Source organism: Harpia harpyja, chromosome 16 (genome assembly GCF_026419915.1).
Source record: "Harpia harpyja isolate bHarHar1 chromosome 16, bHarHar1 primary haplotype, whole genome shotgun sequence".
Lineage (NCBI taxonomy): Eukaryota > Metazoa > Chordata > Aves > Accipitriformes > Accipitridae > Harpia > Harpia harpyja.
In genome coordinates, this window is record NC_068955.1 from 23,262,488 (window position 1) to 23,283,368 (window position 20,881).

General features: G+C 37.9%; 1 protein-coding gene and 1 long non-coding RNA gene across 3 annotated transcripts; one reads left to right on the forward strand and one right to left on the reverse strand.

Annotated features, from left to right (window-relative positions):
- Positions 1–198: 198 nt before the first annotated feature.
- LOC128152366 (uncharacterized) lies at positions 199–18,884 on the forward strand. Of its 2 annotated transcripts, none has more exons than XR_008238636.1 (3): positions 199–362; positions 11,178–11,273; positions 18,796–18,884. It is a non-coding gene; the product is annotated as an uncharacterized LOC128152366 (long non-coding RNA). The 2 variants fall into 2 exon arrangements; XR_008238635.1 differs by lacking the exon at positions 199–362 and adding an exon at positions 1,158–1,271.
- Positions 5,420–6,567, reverse strand: PTH (parathyroid hormone). Its single transcript, XM_052810565.1, has 2 exons — positions 6,482–6,567; positions 5,420–5,693 (listed from the first exon to the last, which is right to left on the reverse strand). Exons 1-2 carry the CDS (start codon positions 6,565–6,567, stop codon positions 5,420–5,422), a joined length of 360 nt encoding a protein of 119 aa, XP_052666525.1.
- Positions 18,885–20,881: the final 1,997 nt, after the last annotated feature.

The following is a 20,881-nucleotide window of genomic DNA, read 5'->3' on the forward strand; positions in this document are numbered from 1 at the left end:
GGGGCGGGGCGGGGCGCGAGGCGACGCCGTTGCTAGGGGCGGGCCGGCGCTGTGAGGCGGCCGTTGCTACGGCGTGGCCGGCGGCGGCGGGCCGAGCCCGGCGCTGCCTGAGGGCCGCTGCCGCTCCGGGGGGCCGCGCCGCGCCCCCCCGCGCCCCGCGCCGGCAGCCGGCGGGGGCCGGATCGCGATCCCGCCGGGCGCCGCCGCAGGGTGTGCGGCCAAACAGGCGGAGCCTCCCGCCGAGGGTGGAGGCTGCCGGGCTGGGGGCCTGAGAGGCGGTGCTGGAGAGCGAGCGCCGCCCGCCGGCGGGAAGAGCGGCTCCTCGCCTCCCGCCCGCCGCCGCGGAAAGGTAATTGGGAACGGTGAGGCAGGCGAGCCAAACTTTCCCCTATAGAGCTACACTGAGGGGATGATAACTGGGCGGCTGCCTTTCCGCTGGAGCTCAGTCAGCGCGTACACACAGGTGTTCTGAGGAACAACCGTTGCCGGTTTTACGTGGCGGCACGTACCCAGCGTCCTGGCCTCTAGCCCAGCCCCGTGGTGCTCTGGCACCGTCATCCGTCTGTCCCTGCCTGGCACAGAGGAAGAAGCCAAAGAAGGATATAATACAGTTTAGCTAGACGAGCTGACATCTCTGCTATCTCAACCTTCATCCTAAAACTGATTCCTGATTTAAATTACAACTATTATTTTTAGGTTTGTGTAGCCCTATAGGTTGAATAGAGCCTCTGTAATCTGCAGTCTATTTAGGAATATTAGTGGATGTGGCTTTCATTCTGTAATACCCCAGCAGAACTATCATGTCCCACATTGTTGCCAATTTCAGTGTACTGGAGCGTCACAGCTGTTAAGATGACGCTTAAGCCCTTTACACTCATGGGAGTGAGAATAAAACGATACCAAGCCCCAACTGTGTTCAGGTCTAAAGATATTTGTCTCTTTTCTATGATATTCTCTATAGCATCATTATTAAATACAGGCAAAGCTTGACTTCCATATCAGGTGAAAGACTGTAGAACCCTAGACAATAAGTATATTGAAGAAAATTGGAATTAGTGGAGAGTTTGGAAGGAGAAAGACAAGGAGAAAATCTCTGCCCAAACTTTTGAATGTTTATCTGTTCTCCTTTGTGCACTGTGGGAAGCCAGTTTGGTTGCACAGTGGATATTTCGGGGCAGCCCCACTGTGAAGATCAACCACTATGTATAAGGTCTTCTCAGAGTCTCATAAAATGCTCTGGCTGGACCAGACCTCCCAGGGAAAACATGCAGGTAAGAGGGAACATGAATCTATATCATACTGATGAGTATATTCACCCTGAGCAGGGGTTCTGATTTAACCTCTGGTGGAGCAAGTTGACAAATTTGCTATCAGATTCCAGAGACTCGAACTCTACAGCCAATGCTTCTGGTGTGCTTCTTATGTATCTTACAGAGCATCCTCCTCTTTCAGGGACACCTAAGTACTGATCTAAACATTCAGTGAGTGTACACCTCTGGACTTGCCGGATGCATTAGCAGATCTGACTGCTTCAGGCAGGGAATATTAGATACACAAGTTGTATACCCCATGCTCATTGGGGAGAGGAGGGAAAGAGGGGGCAAGACAGCAAGTATTTGTGTCTTTGCTATATTGAAATGCCCCATAAAAGAGAAACTTTGCTACAATATGCAGCAAATCATGAATCTGTTAAACGAATTCTCTTTTCTATCCTTTAACAATAACCACAGATATAAACCACACAGTTCTGGAAATCCACCAGCAGAACAATGACAGCCAAGCAGCCCGCACAAAAGCTGCTAGAATGCGCTAACTAGGCAAGGAGTCAGATGTTACATGCTGTTTAACAGTGAGCTGAGCAATATTAAACAGCAGTAGTTACAGCAGCCAAAGTTAGAAGCAGCTAAGAAAGCCAAATCACTAGCAGTTAAATTACCAGCAGTAGGTTTTACCTACAGATCTTACAATTTGTCTGGTTTTTATTAGGGTTCTTGTGATTTTGGCTTTGTTACTTTTTCATGTGTGGGGGGTTTTTTTCACATGCTACTGTTTTACTTCCCCTGAGAATGGATATTGATATTAGTGCTTGTTTCAATGAGTCATGAGTGAGAGACGCAATTATATTTCTTTTCACTGAGAATTTTATAAAAAACAGGTGTGTACAATAGATACCCATCTGCATGGGATGGGTCTTCGAGGACACAGCTCTTAGCAAAAAACCCTTGCCAGATCATAAAGCAAGGTTTTCTGCCTTGAAAGGCAGTATGTGTATAGAAACCACATTCTTCAGGGAGGAAAGAGGCCTTCTAGAGACTTTGGAAGGCTGATCCAGTGGATGAGAAGGCATGTGGACCTAATGCTTTTCTAACTTTACCTCACTGTAACAGGGGACATAGGAAGTCTCCTCTGGCAGTCACAGGCATGTCTAAGCCTGTTGTGAAGTGCAGTATTTACATTGCTTACATCCAAGTGCACAACCTGGCATAGGCTTAAGGCAGGTTCCAATGCATGCGTGGGAAAAAAACTCAAGCATACCCAAAAGTCATGCCATTATCTCCTCCAGTGACAGTGGCTGGAGATGAGATTTCAGCTCATACTAGCTAAAAGCTCCATATTCAGCCATGTGCAAGCTCAATTCTTCACCTCTCTTTCCTTGTTCTCTTTGAAAGGTAGACAATGCCATTTATCTCTCCGTACTGTTCATTTGTCATATCTTTATCATGCCTCTTTTTATTTATTTATTTTATGACTGCTGCTGTTACCGTTTATTATCATATATGTGTGTTTCAGTGGCCCTATTATTTCTTACCATCCTCTTTCTAGTCCCCTTAATCTGTGAAAGAGAAATGACTAAAATTGCATGTTAGTCCAGGTGAAGATGAATCTTCGCAATATGTCATGGTATTAAAATATTTTTGATAGCAGCCTCTGCCCCATGAACATTTTGCTGTTTTGACTGCTGCCACACTGATCAGAGGTTTAAGCTGAAAAGCTGTAACAAATCAGTTTTCTAGATAATTACCATTAGTAAGTAATTTCATTCAAATTACATCTTTTTTTCTAATGGGCATTACCTAGCACTAATTCATCTGCCACTGTGCTGTCTTTAGTCCTTCTGATGAGTCATACTGTATGTGGGCAAAGCAAACATTATTTTACCCATAAATGAGACAGTGCTGAGCATAGTTTGTCTGTGGCCGTATTTCTAGCTAAACAGTGTTCAGTGGTGCATCATCCGTCTCTGACCCTGAAGCCCTTTGTAAGCAACAAGTATTTTTTGAAGTGTACAGAAATTTTAAATATTTGTGTAAGCATCTTTCATCTACTGGATAGCTGAAGATTAGGACAAACAAGTGGTTTAGATAATAAAATTCTTTGTTTAGATCAAAAGGAAACAGTTTATGGATTTGGCACTTGACTATTATATACTTTCTGCACGTGTGTCATTATTGTAAGGGGACATAAATAGGTTTGTGCTAGGTAAACACCTTTTGTTTAACCATCAATATGATTTTGTGTGCAGGAAAGACAAAAGGAAAAATAAAAATTGCTTTCATCATTATTTTTGTATTTACATTGCTGTAATCAAATAAAATGGCTTAATAATCTTGCCCCAAATGCTAAATTATATCAGAATAGTTACAGGTCAGTCAGTTACTATGCTTTAAAATAATGTCCAAGAGCTTTTGGTCCACTTTATTTGGTAACACATAATTGAGACATAGGTACAAAAATGCAATTTTATTTCTTTAAGTTAGCACAGATGTCTGATAAAAGAATAAATAGAAAGTGCACTTTAAGGCCTTGATTCTACAAACAGACAAGTGGCATGGAACCCTTGCCTATATGTGGGGTGCACTGATGTGCACAGGCATAGCGTCTGCTTGCAGCGTCAGGACCTTTGCATTACTAAAAGTATAGCCAAGATGATTGTGAACTACAGTTCACTAGTTACAAGTACCTTTCTAGCCTCCAGCAGATTGCATTTAAATTTGTAATGATTTATGAGTTTTTTACTAGGTTCCCCAAGGCACGCTAGACATCAAACAAACAAATAAGAAGTGATATGGGATCATACATGTAGACACTTTGGCTTAGAGCAGCAATTCTTCTCGGCTTGAGCTCTGGCAATAGCAAATTTGGAGGCAACCACCATTATTCCTACTGAGAAAATGTTCTTATTAGTCAGAAATGATTGAGGGTCCTAAGCACATATGTGCATATACCATTCAAAATAATTTTGTATTTGCTGGTTTTTTAGAATTATTGTTATAATAATTGATTTTTTCCCATCCATATTTATGTCTGATTCTTTTCGAGTCCTGTTTAGAATTTGAATGTATTACAGCTAATGGTTCCTCTCCCAGGTTGATTTCTGCATGTTAATCGTTATTCTGGGGATTTGGCAAACTGAGATCCCAATTCTACAAAAAATTGCACATGAAAATGAGTAATTTTATTTATGAGAGCCACTGGTCTCACAAACAAAAAATACTTACACATGAGGCCTAACACAACATACAGAAATTCAGAGATAGCTAGTTTACAGAGAAAATGGGGGACAAAAAAATATGTATCGCAAGATTTTTGTTTCAGTTGTAATTGCCTGGTATAGATTCATTTCCCAGTTCTATAGTTAGGGTCATGCTTAGATACGGGCTACCTTCTCTGCTCCCACTGTTTCTGGAGTTAATTATAGGTTACCATCTTTTGAAGGAGGGGAATGTAAGCAAACCTTCCCTTCATTTCAGTATTTTGCAAAATTTCCTTCTTCTATTTCGTACAGAATTTGTTTTATTTTTATCCCATTGTACTTTAGTCTTAGGCTTTGTCTTCCTACTTTAATTTTTTATGTTTGCAGTCTTTAATCCTAATTTATTATCATGCAGCTTTTGCTATGTAATTAATGTCCATCTGATTTTAGGCCTTCTTCTGAAAATAAATGTGGATTTAAGTTTACATATTTTTGTTAGTACGAAGTTAAACAAAATTTAACCCTAGGCAAAATGGTACCCTATTCTGGAGCCAGGTTCTACTGCATTTATTCATTGTTGGTTAACAGTACAAGTAGGCCTAGTGATTACATACAAATGCTGTCCATGTAAGAGTAGTAGAACTGGTCTTAAATGATTTTTCAACTTTCTTACTGTTTTGGGTTTCTTTTTCTTTTTATGCTGGAAATTTATAAGATACATTAGCGATTTAAAAGATACCCAGAAATTAGCAGCAATGGTCATGGGCGGACTGTAAATACATTTTATTATTTGTTTGTGAAATGTCTAACTCAATGGGGCTACAATCTTGAATAGAGCCTTTAATCCTTATTGCAGTTTGAATAAATAATAATAAATGCCCTACTTGATCAATGATATACAGACATGTGCTTACTTGGACAGACATAATGCTCTGGCCTTTTTCATTATGGCTTTGTTTTAAAGAGTACATCCATGTAAGCTTTGTCCAGATCGATGGATTTCTTCTGCATTGCTGCCCGCAAATGCTCAGGGAGCAGCCTCCGACTTCTTATCTCACCCAGGACAATATCATCCTTGTTTCGAGGCCTCTGGGTCCTAGCATCCTCGAGGGCACTGTGCACATCCTGCAGTTTCATCTGAAGCCAGTCCTGTCTCTCCACGGTGTGTCGATGCTCTCCAAGGTTATGCATTAATTGCATCTCACTCACTGATCTTTTCCTGCATGAAAGAAAAGCAAAGAAAGAGACTCATAGTGGCCCTTCTTGAATTCTAGATCCTCACTCAAAACCCCAGGTTTGGGAACTTTTGTGAGGTATTGCAATACAGAGCCGTAGAACCTACCTTTGTAAGGGATAGAATGACATCTGGAAACGAGAAGGAGGGTGGATGGTGATTTGTTATTGGTAATGGGTATATTAGTGAGAAGGCATCAAAAATGGGAAGTAATCCAGTTTTGTGACAATATTGTTTGACTATATATTTATCATTTATTTTAGCTGTTGTAGATGAGCTTAGGGCTTATATGATAATAGGTAACTGATGAATAAAACTATGGCATTTATTCAGCGGTAGTTTTCTGTGAACAGTAGAGCTAAGGAAGCATGATTTCCCATGGATTTGTGTCTCAACACTGATTGATGTTAGTGTCTAAGCGCGAGTTCCAGCTACATTCTCGCACAGTAAAAAAGATGCTCTCCTGTGTATACCCCCCCAAGTGTCTAATAAGAGATGCAGCTTACCCAATTATATTCCTAAAAGAACAATTATATGATTTTTCTCCCTCTACTCAGCTGCCTATTTTCAAAAAATGTGTAAGAATTCAGATTATCTAAGATCTCTACAGCTGTATCTAGAGGACAGAATTTGGCCAGCTTCGCCAAAGGGTTCAAAAGCAGGGACAGAAAGACTGACATACACATAAACTTACATACAGACAAAACAACCATGTTCTCAAGAACAGCTAAAGTCATCCTCCAAACTTTGGAAGTGTATAATAATGTACTTACATCATTGGTCTTCCATCAGAGTTTGTAAAAAAGCATATGGCATATAAAATGATTGCAGTCCTGGCCAGGTTTTTTATAGAAGTCATTTTGCCTACAAAGATAGAAGTGAATACCTGTATAAATCTGTATTTCAAGTAATTTCTGTTAATTCCAAAAAAAATTAGTTTAGAAAAAAAGTTGAAGAAAGACATCAGAGAAGTGATTTTGAAAAATACTTTTTTCGTGAAATGGGTTAGATCAAGAAATGCAAATGAAGAGTTTAGTTCTAATACTAATTTTGTGAGCAACTTGCTGTTACTTCGTAGGCAAGTCTAAGAACTTTGGTCAGCCTTAGTTGCCCTGCATCATCATCACATAGGTACCCAGCTCTTGGATAATTGGGTGAAAAGCACCATGTTATTCCACCACCACCACCACTACTACTACCACTACTACTACTAAAAATAGTTTATACTTTATATGCTCCAAGTATGTTGAAATACTTGTATATAGCTATGCAAGTGAAAAGTTTTGTTCTTTTATCTATTTCTTTTGCATATTCTTTAGAATGAAGAGGCTGACACTTTTCTTGACAATTTTGCATAAAGGCATAACTCTACTGAGTTATGTCATTCCCCATTTAATTACGTAAGAGAAATCTGAATTGAGCCCCTCATCTTTTTCAGTGATAATCCTGCATTGCCAGTATGATTCCACTCTGCTTTGTACTTCATCAGCAAAACTACAACTTGGGATATATTTGAAAAATATTTATTACTGGTGATGCTACAACAGGCAGAAATGACACAGTCCAAATACCAGTTTCCAATTTGGATTTCCAGTATTGGCAGCCAGAAAAGGCATCTTTTTGTTATAGCTTAAGAAATTTGATACAGAGTAGCTGAAACTTAAGAAATATAAAACTCCACAATGCCATTTTTGCAAAATTTTCTGCAGCTTTACTCTAGGTCAGAAAAGCATTTATTACATGGTATCTTACATGATAATATGAATGTGGTCCTAGCAGTCCATCTAACCCAATATTATAAATTCAGGAGTTGGATTCACTTCAAGATATTTCTAACTCACTGTCTCAGATTTTTTCATTTCACAAATTTGGTTCAGATAATAAACCAGTTTGATCTAACTAATATTCACTTTATTTTTAAGATAGTCTAGAAAGAAGCTAATGTAAAAATGAATAAAGAATAAATGATAAAATTTTCTAAATAAGTCCTCTAAAGAACTTGGAAATAAAATAGAGTATACTTACTAGATAGTATCTTGAACAGATTTCTGGTTTGGGTCTGTCGGCAGATGACTGTCTCTTGATGTCAAGTATATTTAGAGACTACTGAATTGGTTTAGTGGACCCCTTAAATGTAACTTTAAAATAGAGCTTCTAAGTAACTTAGAAGCCCTTTTATTGTCTCAGTTGATGTCACTCTCAACACACACCCTCCTGACCCTCATGTACCCACCCTCGGATGCTTTGTTAATTTGGCATTTACAGGGAAAAGAAAGGTCTCAGCAAAAAGAAAGTATCCTGGATAGCTGTGAAGAAGTTTGACATTTAAATTCAGATTCCGTGTTACTCATAGAATTGTGCCCAAGATAACATGATCTCTGAAGCTGTTGGAAGGATCTGCAAAGAAAACTTTGTGTTGTTAAATGCAGGCAGGTAAAAAATTAGGTAGTGAGGTTAGTGATCTACAAATGCAAGAATAAAACAAAATATTGAAAAACTAACATCTCTAATACTTGTGGGAAATGAGAATAGTCACTTCAGGTCAGATGCTAGATTTCTTTGTGAAAGAATATATTGGAGAGGAGCAGAAGCCCTAGGATGATAGAGGATCATGTTTTTAATGAGAAGCTGGTGGTACTGAAAAGTTGTTAAAATACAGTGTTAGACCCTCACTGTTCTGTTATACCTATTCCTGTATAGGTATATATCTCTGAAATGCGCTAGATAAAACGGAGGCATTTGAAAAGGCCATGATATAAATTAGTACCTTATAAGTTTTGGAAAAGAAATATAGAACTCTTTGCCTACATTCTAAGAAGTGAAATGTGTAAATCAGCAATACTTTCCTGTATGTATGAAGAAAGATTATTTTTGGCTGCAATATATTTTTCCTACATTAGAATCTTCTTGTAAGTTCCAGCATATTTCTCGGGGGGGGGGGGGGGGGGGGGGGGGAGAAAAAAAAAGTTTACATCTGCACATTTTAACACACCATTTGGAAGCTATTATTGCTTTTACCATTAATGCTTTTTCAGTTATGCTATATACCTGTTGTATTTCACAAAGAGGTAAAAAAGATATTTTATAATATTAATTTACATAGATGGTATTCTCATGGGGACAGGAAGGGAAGAACCAGACACTCCAAAAAGCTCTAAAGAGATCTCATTGTTCCCTCAGTAAATAGTAAACTGAGAAGTAAAGAAATAATCCACTGAAACAAGTTGGAGAAAACAGGGTAGAGATGGCTTCCAACATTATACTGTCAGTTGTCAATATCCTTCCACCTACACGAAAAAAAAGCATACAGAGGTTTATGGGGATGATGTTTTGTTAGTAGATTTGTATCTGATGTGGCCACTAGGGATACTAATCTGAAGGCTTTAGTGACTAAAAATGTACAATGGACATGGCATGCCAGGAAAGGATTTGAAAAATCTCTACACAGTTGATAATGAAAGACTCCATTTTTTGGATTTTACCATAGCAAACATATGCAAAACCTTTAATGCAAAGCCTCAAGGCAGTATTTTTACAGAGGCCTGGCATTCACATGGAACCTCTAGCATATGACAGGAAAGCCTTAACTAAAGGACAGACATTAGAAAATCTAGTGTCTGTATACAAAAAAAATAATGCTTTCATATAAACTGGCAGCAACTGATAGCAAAAATTGGCAACAAGCCATTAGTAACAATTGCAAAATGAGTGTTAGCAGACTTGAGTTGCCGATGTTATTCTTTTAGTTGCAGTTGCATCCCTTACAAGACACATGTAAATCTGGAAAAGACCCCAGGCTGGAGCTTTGAATAAAACTGAGAGAGAGTAAACACCAGAGTATGGTGTTGTAATTGAAAATACATAATTCATTTCAGGCAACTTATAGTATTTTAGTGCAGATGCCCTTAAACAAGATGTAATTTTAGCTGGTTTATTTGCTGCATACCTAGTCTTTAAAACAACTCTAAAATAGGATTTCTTGTTCATTGTCATATTTATTCAAAGGTACTAAATAGGTTGTACCTAAAATCTCAAAGATGGCTAAACTTGATACTTTTTAAAAATATTCACATGTGAAAAAATACATAAGACAAATTAGAATTGCACTGTTTGCCTCAGATGAGTGAAGATGCAAAAATAATAAAAATAATAAAATATGAAATATATACCCCAGTATTTGTAAACAAATAGAGCCTGTGATGGTAATTAAAGAAACTTTAAATTATGAATGTAGTTCTTTCACAAAATACTGTAATTGTGTACATGTTTGTTTGGACACAGTGTATCCAGTCTGTAATGATGAGTTGAAAATAGTATTGAGCTCTTTTAATGTTTCAGAAAGATGAAGATTCATGTTCAGATTTGAATTTTTCTCTTTCTTAAGCATCCTTTAAAAAATTCAGTTCTCTTTGGGGCACTATTTAATGGAAAAGCTGAACCCAGGAAACCAGGGCTAGCACCTGCTGAAATGCTCTTCAGTATGAGGCTTAAGACTACCCAAATTTATAGACACAACGGTGAAAAAGAGGTATATAAATTCTTATGACAGAAAGAAAAAATAACATATTATCTCCTCAATGAAAAGGCATTTCATGATCCTTTGTAGGTATAAGACTGTATATAAATACAATGACAAAATATGGGTGAAAAAAACCCCAAGTGTCTTAGGAAATTACCATCTACTAGTGAGGGTACATTTCTAGTGCCTACAAATGAGGACTGACCTACAAGCGACTATGTTTGCTTCTCTTGGAATAAGAGGAGGGAAAACAGTGGATTCTGAGTTTCCGTATTCTGAAAACAGCAGGCCGTGAATGAGCTAATGCATGAAACAGTGGGTACAATTGAATAGAGCAGTCAAGAAACTATAAACCATTAAATCTTTCAAGTATCTACTAGACAAAGGCAACCAATTCAGAAATTGATTGCAAACTATTGGTGTATATGTTACATTACCGATCCTGAAATTTCTTTTCCTTTCGGAGAGGAAGAAGTGAGAGCAGGTAACTTTTTATGAGACTTGGGCTGAAATCCAATCATGCTTAGAAGATCATAGTTCAAATTTCTGATTATTTCTTCATGTACGCCAGAAAACTGTCTCAGGCTAGATCTAAGCTTGAACTGAGTGTTCTCTTTTATCTATCATCTCAAACCATAGAATGTTCTACTGGAAATGAGACAATATAGCAATATACTCAAGAGTTTATTACAGTAATGGCTTCTCTATGCCATGAGACATTATAGGCATCAAAAAAGGGCATGGCACTTCTGCAGATGAGGGAGAGGGCTGAAGAACTTAAGATGCTGCAATCACAGTGTGGGAGGGAAGAGTTTACCACAGCCTTTTCCTCTGACAAGACTTTTTCTTGATCAGTCAGAGAACTACCCTTCCCTGACCTTCCCTTATAGATTGTACAGATACTTGAATCAACTGTGCATGAAAAAATCTCTGTGTTGCTTTGTTTGCAGGTGGCATGCCACTTACGTTGAATTTGTGCCATTGAATGCAATCAGACTACAGGGTTGAAAACAAGTGAAAAGCAATTAGACAGATTTTACAGCCAGGTGGGTGAACAATGACCATATTCTAAAAATTCTGAATTCTTTATAATCTACTTCATATATTCTATTCATTTTGTCAGGGAAAAATATTATACTGCATCTTGAAATTAAACACATCTTGAGGTACATTACTGGAATATGGTTACAGGACACAAAGCTTTCTAGAATTATACTCTTAAGTGACTAAAGCATATTTTCACAAATCAATTATGTAATCTGGTGTATTAATATTCCTACAGAATTCATCCTCTAGATTTAAGGCTTAAATACAGCAGTCGGATTACTTCTGTGCTATTTACAAAAGTAGGCTTTTTCCACTTTGCTTGTTCCAGTGGGTAGTTCCAGATAAAATGCTTTCTAACTGCAACTATGGCTAAGAGAAAATTAGTAGATCATTGAGCAAGGGAACAAAGTAATTGGTGACACACTGGATGATTGGTGAGGCAACCTTTCTAAATGTGTCCAAGGAATGTTTCTGCCTTGACACAATGAAGAGCCAAAGTGACAGTCAGTAAACTCTTTAGAACTTCACTTGATTGACAAGATTTGTGGCTTTTCAAATACCACAGCAGCATGTTTGGTAATTTATGTAAGCAATGTTGGGTATCTTCAGGTGTTTTTTGGGTTCTTGCAGCTAGATGAACCTTCAACCACATGCCAGCTTCCAGTTAGATGAAAAACAGCACAGAGACTTATGTGAAAATCAAAAGATGGCCTATCACAGTTTTAGTTTGTGTGCAATCTGCTTCATACAATACATTTTTAGCAGCCACTGGCAAATGTGAATTTTGGAAATAATTGCTTGCCAGTATATTTTTCTCCAGTTACATAAAATCTTTCATCTGAGAATCACAATGTTGCTGAATCTCCCTGATTTCTTTCTGAGGAAAGTATATACTGATGATGTTTGTTTCTAGGTTATGGACATTTAGACAAAGACAGATTAAATGCAAACATCACTGAGAAAAAGATCAGAGAGAAAACAGAAGCTGGTGGAGTCTAGTCCCAGTCACCTAACTTTAAGTACACTTCCTTACCTAGGGAGATAAACTGGACACTGTAATGATAATTATGATCCAGATTATTTCTAGAGTTTTCACTGCTTAAGTGAAACATATACAATATCTGAATGGTCACCCCCTTTTGCTCTCAATGTAACTTAGCCATGTTATCTAAAAGAGCTATCCAGTTTATCATGGAATTTCTCTATTGACCTATCATGGACAAGCCAGGCTTTGATGATATGATCATGAATGTATGAGTGTTTGCTCTCTGCATGCCACCCTATACCATGGCTGCATAGAATTTCACATAGCATTACATGGCTGTTTTGAAGCCTAAATGGAGAGCCCTGCTTACCTCATCTCTATCGCATGAGAAGAATCTGAAGCTTGGTGAAACAGCGCAGAGCAGCTTGGAGGAATGCTAAAATGGCTGTTAAGGAAAATCATGAAGTTGAGGTACCTCTTAGTCTCTACAGTGACATATTTCAGCGGTCAGTAACAAAAATGCTGTTGTGCATCATGAACATGCAAGAAAGCCATGAAGAACCATGGTTAGTTTCAACACATACATATTGGCACATTTTTAAAGTACTGTTAGTGAATTGTAATCTAAATGTATAATTATTTATAGAATTGTGTGTGAAAGAATAGGTTTTACTTCAGATTTAAAAGTTCTGCTAAATTATTTTACAGTCAATAATTACTTAGTGGGATATTAGCCCTCATGACACTGAAACACCATGCTGTCAATGTTTTGCTGAATTCATTGCTATAATGAACAATACAGTACTTTATGACCTTTTTCAGTAGATAGGAAGCTGGTACAGTACTCAAAACTGCTGTTGGATCATCAGATTTTGGGGATCAATACCAAATTGAATTATGCATATGCATATGCACACATACATGTAGTCATATATAGGCCAGAGTGTTTATTGGCCTGTTACTGGCTCTAAATACTTTGTGCAGGCTTGAGTTCCCTTTTAATGACATGCAGTGTAGCTGGAGATCTAATGAGGGCCCATGTTCTTTTTTGTCATCCTTTAAACGGACATGGCATCCCTGACAAGCCACACAAGGAGACCAGTTTTGAGAGCACAAGTAATCCCAGAGGGAAATGCATCTAACACTGAAACAGGGGTGAGTCTAAAATCCGCCCCCCCTCCTTTGCCAGTCTGAAGCACCTCACTCAACACTTCAGGATTCAGGAACCCTCTCTTCAGCATACATCTGCACACACAGGCACGTATGTGCACCTTCTATAAAATCATCATTTTAAAAGCAATTAAGACATTTACTGAAAAAGGTTTGAGTAATTAAATATTAGTGTCCACTTGGGAGGTAGGGAGCAGCAGATATCTACAAGTATCAGGTTTGACCTAACAAAACCATTGTAAGAATGAACGTGCTAGCTCTGCATAAAATCACCATGAAGACTCAGAATGATACAGGATGGAACAATGAAGGTCTGCATGTTTTATGCAGGTAGCCACATATTTTTCTATCCTTTATACTGAAAAGACATTTCAAGTTCATATTCCCATATTTTCTGCAGTCACTGCAGATGAGCAGATAGCATCCAAGTAAACAATCTGGAGCTTGATGAAATCTCATGGGAATGATGAGTACAATTTACAAATGAATGATGACATTTCAGACCTTTCCTTCAATCCAGTGAATGTCCTGAAAAAATCTTAGTCCATAGTCAGCTGAAAAAACTTAAAACATAGAGAATTGGCAAAAATAATTGTTTTGTTTGGGTTTTGAAAGAAGATACTGTGCTAGGTGCTATGCAAACTTGCAAGAAGATGCAGACCCTCTAATAATGGTGTTACTAAGGTCAAAAAATGTGTTGTATTTTATACGAAACTTTTCATTATTTGAGATATTAATTACAGCAAATAAAATGTTTTAAGTTATATATTAAAGACCTTGTCCCAGAAATGAAGTCCTTTAAATGAAAACTTCTAGCTACAAGACTTATTGAAGATTAACTCAGTAGTTAAATTTTTTGACCAGAAGTTTCTTCAAGATATTCTCTTAATGTATTTGTACATATTTTTATACTGTTTTCTAAAGGGATAATACTTTTTCTGTATTTTCCCTGCTTTATTTAATCAATCCTTTTCACTAAATTTTTAGCTGGATTATTAATAGTTGTTAAAATCAAATTCTTGAATTGATAGTTTTCTTTTACAGAACTCAAAAGATATTTTAAACAGTTGCATTTTATTTAAATTATGTTTATATTTTAAATCCTTCTATGTTGGCCAGTAATTTTCTCGAAACTCATTTTTCTTCTTAGACCTTCCTGAAGTATCAGTACTAACATGAAATTCTTATAGTAATTCTCATAATCTAGTTCATCAAGAAGTGTAGCACTTTATATGCTTTTTGAGCATCAGTCACTTCCTGTTCTGGTTTTTACTTCATTCGTTTCTCTGGTTGGATTTGACAATGTAGTCTATGAGAAAATTGACTTTATAGTAAGATGTATGGGTCTCGGTGCTTAACAGTTATTTGCTTTTGTTTCTTTGTTTCTCTGTTTCTCTATGTTGAGCCAGTGAGATTCAAAAGAATAAAAAATTGGAGTTTGGCTCTACAGATCATCACCCTGGCCTTTTCTACTACGATCTTCCAGAGAGGAGAGTGTTATTATTAACTGTAGTGGTAGTTTCAGTGAATTAGATAGATTATACTAGTCAGTATGCCCCTTTTGAATCTTCCTTGCTGACATGCATGTTTCTCTTCTCTCACAAAGCTATACAGACTATCTCAATTTAAATTTTTTCTTGTTAAACTGTTCAGTTCTCTGCTTAGCCTCTGCTGAAATCTTCCTAGGCTGTGTCACTTCTTCCATATGAAATTCAGACTCTTCTAGGCTTTTTGTAAAAGGCATAGATCCCCACTTTCATGCACTGGACATTGTCATTTTAATCTATGCAGTTTGGGTTAGGATATGAACAAATCAAAATTTGCTTAGCTTGCACTATGCATGAATGACAATATAGAATGCTGAGTAGTGAAGGACCTAACCCTGTATTTCTGCCCTCATTTTCTGCTACCCTTTGTTTTTCATTGTGACGTCCCTATCTCCTAGGCTAGACTAGTGAAGGTAAGAATTAACCAGTTCTGCCTAAGCAAGTCACTTCATTTTCCATGCTTCATAGTCCTTATTAAATTGGTCATCCCTATAGAATCCTGTCCCTAACTTTATTTTTTCTGCGGTAATCCCTATGTTAGGGACAGGCTTTTCCATATTAGCCAGATAACTTTCCTCCTCTTTGCCCTCTTCTTACTGCCCACTACCAAAACAATTGGCTGTTTTTCAATATTTAAGAAAAGATAACAATGACTATATATAGACAAATATTTATATATAAAAAAGCAGAATCTATAAGAAGCAGCCCAAACCTACACTATCCTACTACAAGCTGTTCCTTCCCTTCCTGTAAATTGTACAATTCTGTATGACAGAATTCATGCCATATTCAAGGTTGTTAACTCTTTGAGTATGGATTGTATTTTTTCATAAGTTCTCATGCAGTTATCATCCTGTAGCAGTAACAATGGGCTTCGTAGTTTTACAGTGATCCTACGTATGCATCTTAGAAAACAGAGAATCATGTAAAGAAAGGATTCTGAGCCATCATCCCTAGCAGCCTTGTGAAATTAAAGATCAGAATAAGTTAGGCAATTACTGCATTAGTTTTCCCAAGATTAGTGCCCCTTCTCCTCTCTCATACACTGGGAAACTCCTTTAAAAGGAGTCTCTGCATATCTCTGTAATACAAAGGACCTGAAAAACAAAGGCATGATCAGAAGCTAATAGGAGATAGGGCATACTAATGCACAAACAGATGCCGAGGCAATAGTAGCATCCTAGACCCCCAAATCTCTTTTTATCTGAGAGATCTATAAACATTTGTGAGAGTATAAATTTACCAAGGTGCAGAGAGGAGATGGCTTGAGCTAACAGTTTGTTTTTGTTCCATGCTAGCATCTGTGCTGTAACTATAGGAACGGACTCTATAAATAGCCCAACCCAGTTACCTTTTTCAGAACTTCAAGGATGGCTAATCCCCAAAATAGATGAATTACATAACTCTGTTCTCTAAACATACTCATTCACTCTGCAAATTGGGTTCTTTGCGCACCACTGTAAAATTAGTGCATCCCTCTAGCTTACATTCAATACTCACTGGAGCAGTTGTTCAGTTGACATAGTTGTACTAACTCAAAGGAGCAATGCTAATTTTCAGCATCTGAGGATTTGGACTTTGACTGCAGATATTTGTTGAAGTGCATTTAAAAAGAAGAGCAGATCTGAAATATCAGACTATAACACTGATTCTAAAGTTAAATTAGGTAGGTGCAAAAAGACGTATTTTTGATGCACTAGGCTGGATGTACATGGCTGAGTTATATGAAGGAGAGCAAATATTCAAACTGAATCATGCACATTTGCAAGACTGTCCTTGAACTTAAGGTTACAACAGAAGCTGGAGAAGTGTTTCTTCCTCTGGAAAACAATAGTATTTGAGAAGTGCCACATACTAAGGGGAAGATCTCATTCTGGAGTTCTGCAATCTGTCCTTAAATGAGCAACTGTACACAAACTTGGACCCAGTGTATTTTAAGTGGAATTGCCATTCTTGGATCAAATGCTAACTCTCCAAAACTCTTAAGGGCCTTTTACAGTGAAGTTCTGTATTGGAAATATTTGCAAACAGAATACCACAGGAGTCATTAATGCATGCAATTTTATGTCCAGTTACTGCCTTCTCAAGCTGAGCAATCACATATGTCACTGCTACAGTGGCCTAGCAGTCTAATAATGTAAAGAGAGGACATTGCATTGGAATGGGCAGATCTGAAGACACACATGCTCAAATATGACCTCATCACATTAAGGATATACTTAGAGGAATAGTATCCTTCCAGGAAAGAGTGCTCTACAGCTGTGTTATCGCTAATGCCTGAACAGGTCTCTTGCTCATAGTAATTCTCATACCATCTTTGAGGGAAGAGTTACTTTACGCATTTTACAGATGAGCAAATAGAAATAGGAAAAACTATGTCCACAAATCTCAAAGCTGAAATCTACCTAGAATGATAGGAAATATCACCAAAAGGCCCCTGCATCACTGTGTGCAAGTGGAGATACTTTCCCATAAAAGTGGTCCACACTGTAACATGGTTGCAGAGACCAAAAGCTGAACTTGTTTGGCATGTGAAGTCCATTGTTTGGTGTGTGCATTCCAGGTGGCAGTGCAGACCACAGGGCTGCGAGTCTATTACCGCTCTATTATGTAATGTTTACAAGCTCTTTGCCACAAGTGATCTAACACCTGCAAGAGGCACATATTTCCCACTGTACTAGGGTTGCAATCTCATCTTTTCTTCCCTGTATTGATCTTCACAGAGGAATTATACAAAATCTGCAGACTGTTTTTTTCAAGCTTCTTGGGTGTTAGTAGATTTTCACTCTATATGTGTCTCATGTTTTGTGCTCTCCAGACATACTTATTTTCTTTCCATCAGCCTTCACTATTTTATGCATCTCTGTTGTGGTTCTCTCCTGGGTTTGTATTCCTAATTTATAATTGGTCATATGGCACGCTACCTACCATATTTCTGAAGAAATACAAATACATATTGTTCTGCTTAATTTATAGCTCTGTTCTTTTGAAGCATGAAGTAAAAGCGCTTTGCAAAAATATGAACACTGAATGGAATGATTGTAATTTTTTGGATTTCTGGGAAGCCTCACACTGGCAGCTGTTATTGCTGGTGCCAATCCCACCTCCATGTAATAAAACACTTCTCTGTATTATCTCACTGCACAAGTATGATAAATACTTTGTTACAGGCATTTACTTACATCCTAGTCCTTCTGTGATGGTGAAACACAGGTGTTAACAAGTCACTCAGCGTCTGTGGCTGCATTGTAAATAGCATTAGACTAACCAGGTGATGATATCACATCAATATTTTGCATTTCCAAAGAAGTATCTTGCATTTTTATTTTTTGAGTACAGACCATGAAACAATACGAAGGGCTTTTCAAATTTCTCAATGTTCAGAAAAGACTACCGTCCATGTAACATTTTTAAAAGAAGAGGCTTTCAACTGTCTCCTGTTTCACAGAATCATTTAGGTTCTCAGAGGTCCTGTAGTACAACTGTCTGCTCAAAACAGGGTCAACAATTAATTCAGACCAGGTTGCTCAAGGCTTTATCCAGCTGGGTCTTGAAAATCTGCAAAGACAAAGATCCCAGAAATTCTCTGGGCAGCCTGTTTCAGTGTTTAATTACCTTTAAGGGGAAACTTTTTTTCCTTAGTCAGAATCTCACATATTTCAATTTGTGGCCATTGTCTCTCATTCTCTCACAATGCACCTTAGTAAAAAGCCTGGCTCTGTCTTCTGGGTAACCTCCTCTTAGGTACAGAAAGGCTGTTATTAGGCCCTCCTAAGCCTTTTCCAGGCCAAATAAGCTTTTCTCGACTTCTCTTCATAGGGCAACTGCTTCAACCCCTGACTATCGTGGTGGTCCTTTGCTGGATTTGCTCAACTTGATCACCTTTTCTGTACTGGCAGCCCCAAAACTGGACACAGTATTCCAGGTGCAGTCTAGTGTGTGCTGAGTAACAGAGGATAATCACTTCTCTCAGTCTGCTGGCTGTGCTGCTGTTGGTAGAGCCCAGTATGCTGTTAGCCTTCATTGCTGCCAGGGCATACTGCTGAATCATGTTTTAGCTCACTGTCCGCCAGGACCCTGAGGTCCTTTTCAGCAGTGCTCTCTCTAGCCAGTCAGTCCCCAGCTGTTACTATTGCAAGGTATTAATCCATCCCAGGTGCAGGACTTAGCATTTGTCCCTGCTGAATTTCATGAGGTTTCTGTAAACCCATTCCTCTAACTTAATGCTAGGTCCTTCTGAATGGCAAGCCTGCCTTTGAGCTATCAACTGTACTCCCCAGGTTTATGTCTCTAACAGGTTTGCAGATGACACATTATGTCTAATAAGTTATGAAAAAAGATAGGTCCCGGAGTAGAACGCTGAGGAAGTCCACTTGTAATTGGCCCCTAGGTGAAGTACAAACCATTAACCACTGTTCTTTGAGCTTGATGATCCAGGCAGTTTTTCATCTATCTAGTAGTAGTCCATCTGTCTAGACTGAGTCCCATCTTGTTACAAGAGTACTGTGGAAGATTGTGTCAAAAGTCAAAGTAGACAACATCCACTGTTCTCTCCTCATCCCACAGTCATTTCGTTATAGAAGGCAGTCGGGTTGGTCAATGCCATGATGTTTATTCCCTGTCACTTTTCTCCTTATGTGCCCAGAAATGGCTTCCAAGACTGATGCTATGATTGTACAGGAACAAAAGCGAGGCTGATTGATTGACCTGTAGTTCCCAGGATCATCCTTCTTGAAACAAAGGAAAAAATATGTAAGACATGCAGTCAAGTTAGATCACAGTTTCCACCATGTCTCTGCACCACATTTTTTTTAAAAAAAAGGATTCTAGGCTGAGGTAGCTACATTAGCAGTTTCATATGCAAAATAAAAAGCAAGGGAAAAAAAGAATATATTATATTTAAAGATATATAAAGAGAGGTTGATTGAAAATAATGAAGTTTTAGCTGTACAAAGGAAGCTGAACTAGGCATTTCAAATGTCATTAATTTACAAGGAAAGTGATACAGTAACTGGAGAAAGAAACAAGTTATGTAAGGTAGTTAAAGGATCTTCAGTATTTAGTTTTGTTTACACTAAGCAAAACATTCAATAGAAATAGCCTCTGTTCCAGAGGACAGTGAACCAGTTATATCAATCTTTGAAAAAGGCTCTTGGGGTGGTCTGGTATATTATACAATAGTAAGCTTTATTTAGGTACATTGGTTGCCTTAATAATTAAAATGGAATGACAAAAAATTTCAAGATTAACCAAAATAAAGAAAGAAGATCCCTCCTCACTTATCTCAGAATTATTTGAATATGCTAATAAAGTAGTAGATAAAGAAGACAAAATGGACCTTGAGTATGACCTGATTTTGTAATTTCTGTATTCCTAAGAATATCACATGTCAAGAGATATCATCCACTGGAGCATGAGTTTCCTTACATGGATTTTGTCCCCTTGCTTTCTGTTTTCATCAGAAAAAGAATCCAGATACTGAAAAAGTATTTATGTGAAAGGAAAGAATACTTGTGCATTTAATTTTCTTTTAATCAATGTGTTTTACCTCATTTATAATTTTTATCATGCAATATCTTGGCTACAAGTTGGCTTTGGCAAGTTTCATAGAAAATTACTGCCTCTGAAGGGTTTTCAGCAAGCAGTAGCAAAACTTTCACATACAAAAGCTTTTGAAAATCTGATGCATTTGCAGCATCTCAACAGTAAGTGTTTAATTATAATTAAAACTATACCATTGGTCATGAATATTTGTAATCAAGGGCGGATCTGCTGAGATGGATGTATCACAAAGGTCATTCTTTGCCTAGCATGCGTTTTCCTTGGCTCATGTTATCATTACATCTGTACAGTTAATTGATTTCTTCAGATATCTTTCTTAGAACCAGAAAAACAAATCAAAGGT

Coding starts and splice junctions, on each gene's coding strand:
- PTH (XM_052810565.1), bottom strand. CDS start 6,567: ATGACTTCTATAAAAAACCTGGCCAGGACTGCAATCATTTTATATGCC. Junction 5,694..6,481: donor TCTGATGGAAGACCAATGAT/GTAAGTACATTA, acceptor TCTTTCATGCAG/GAAAAGATCAGTGAGTGAGA.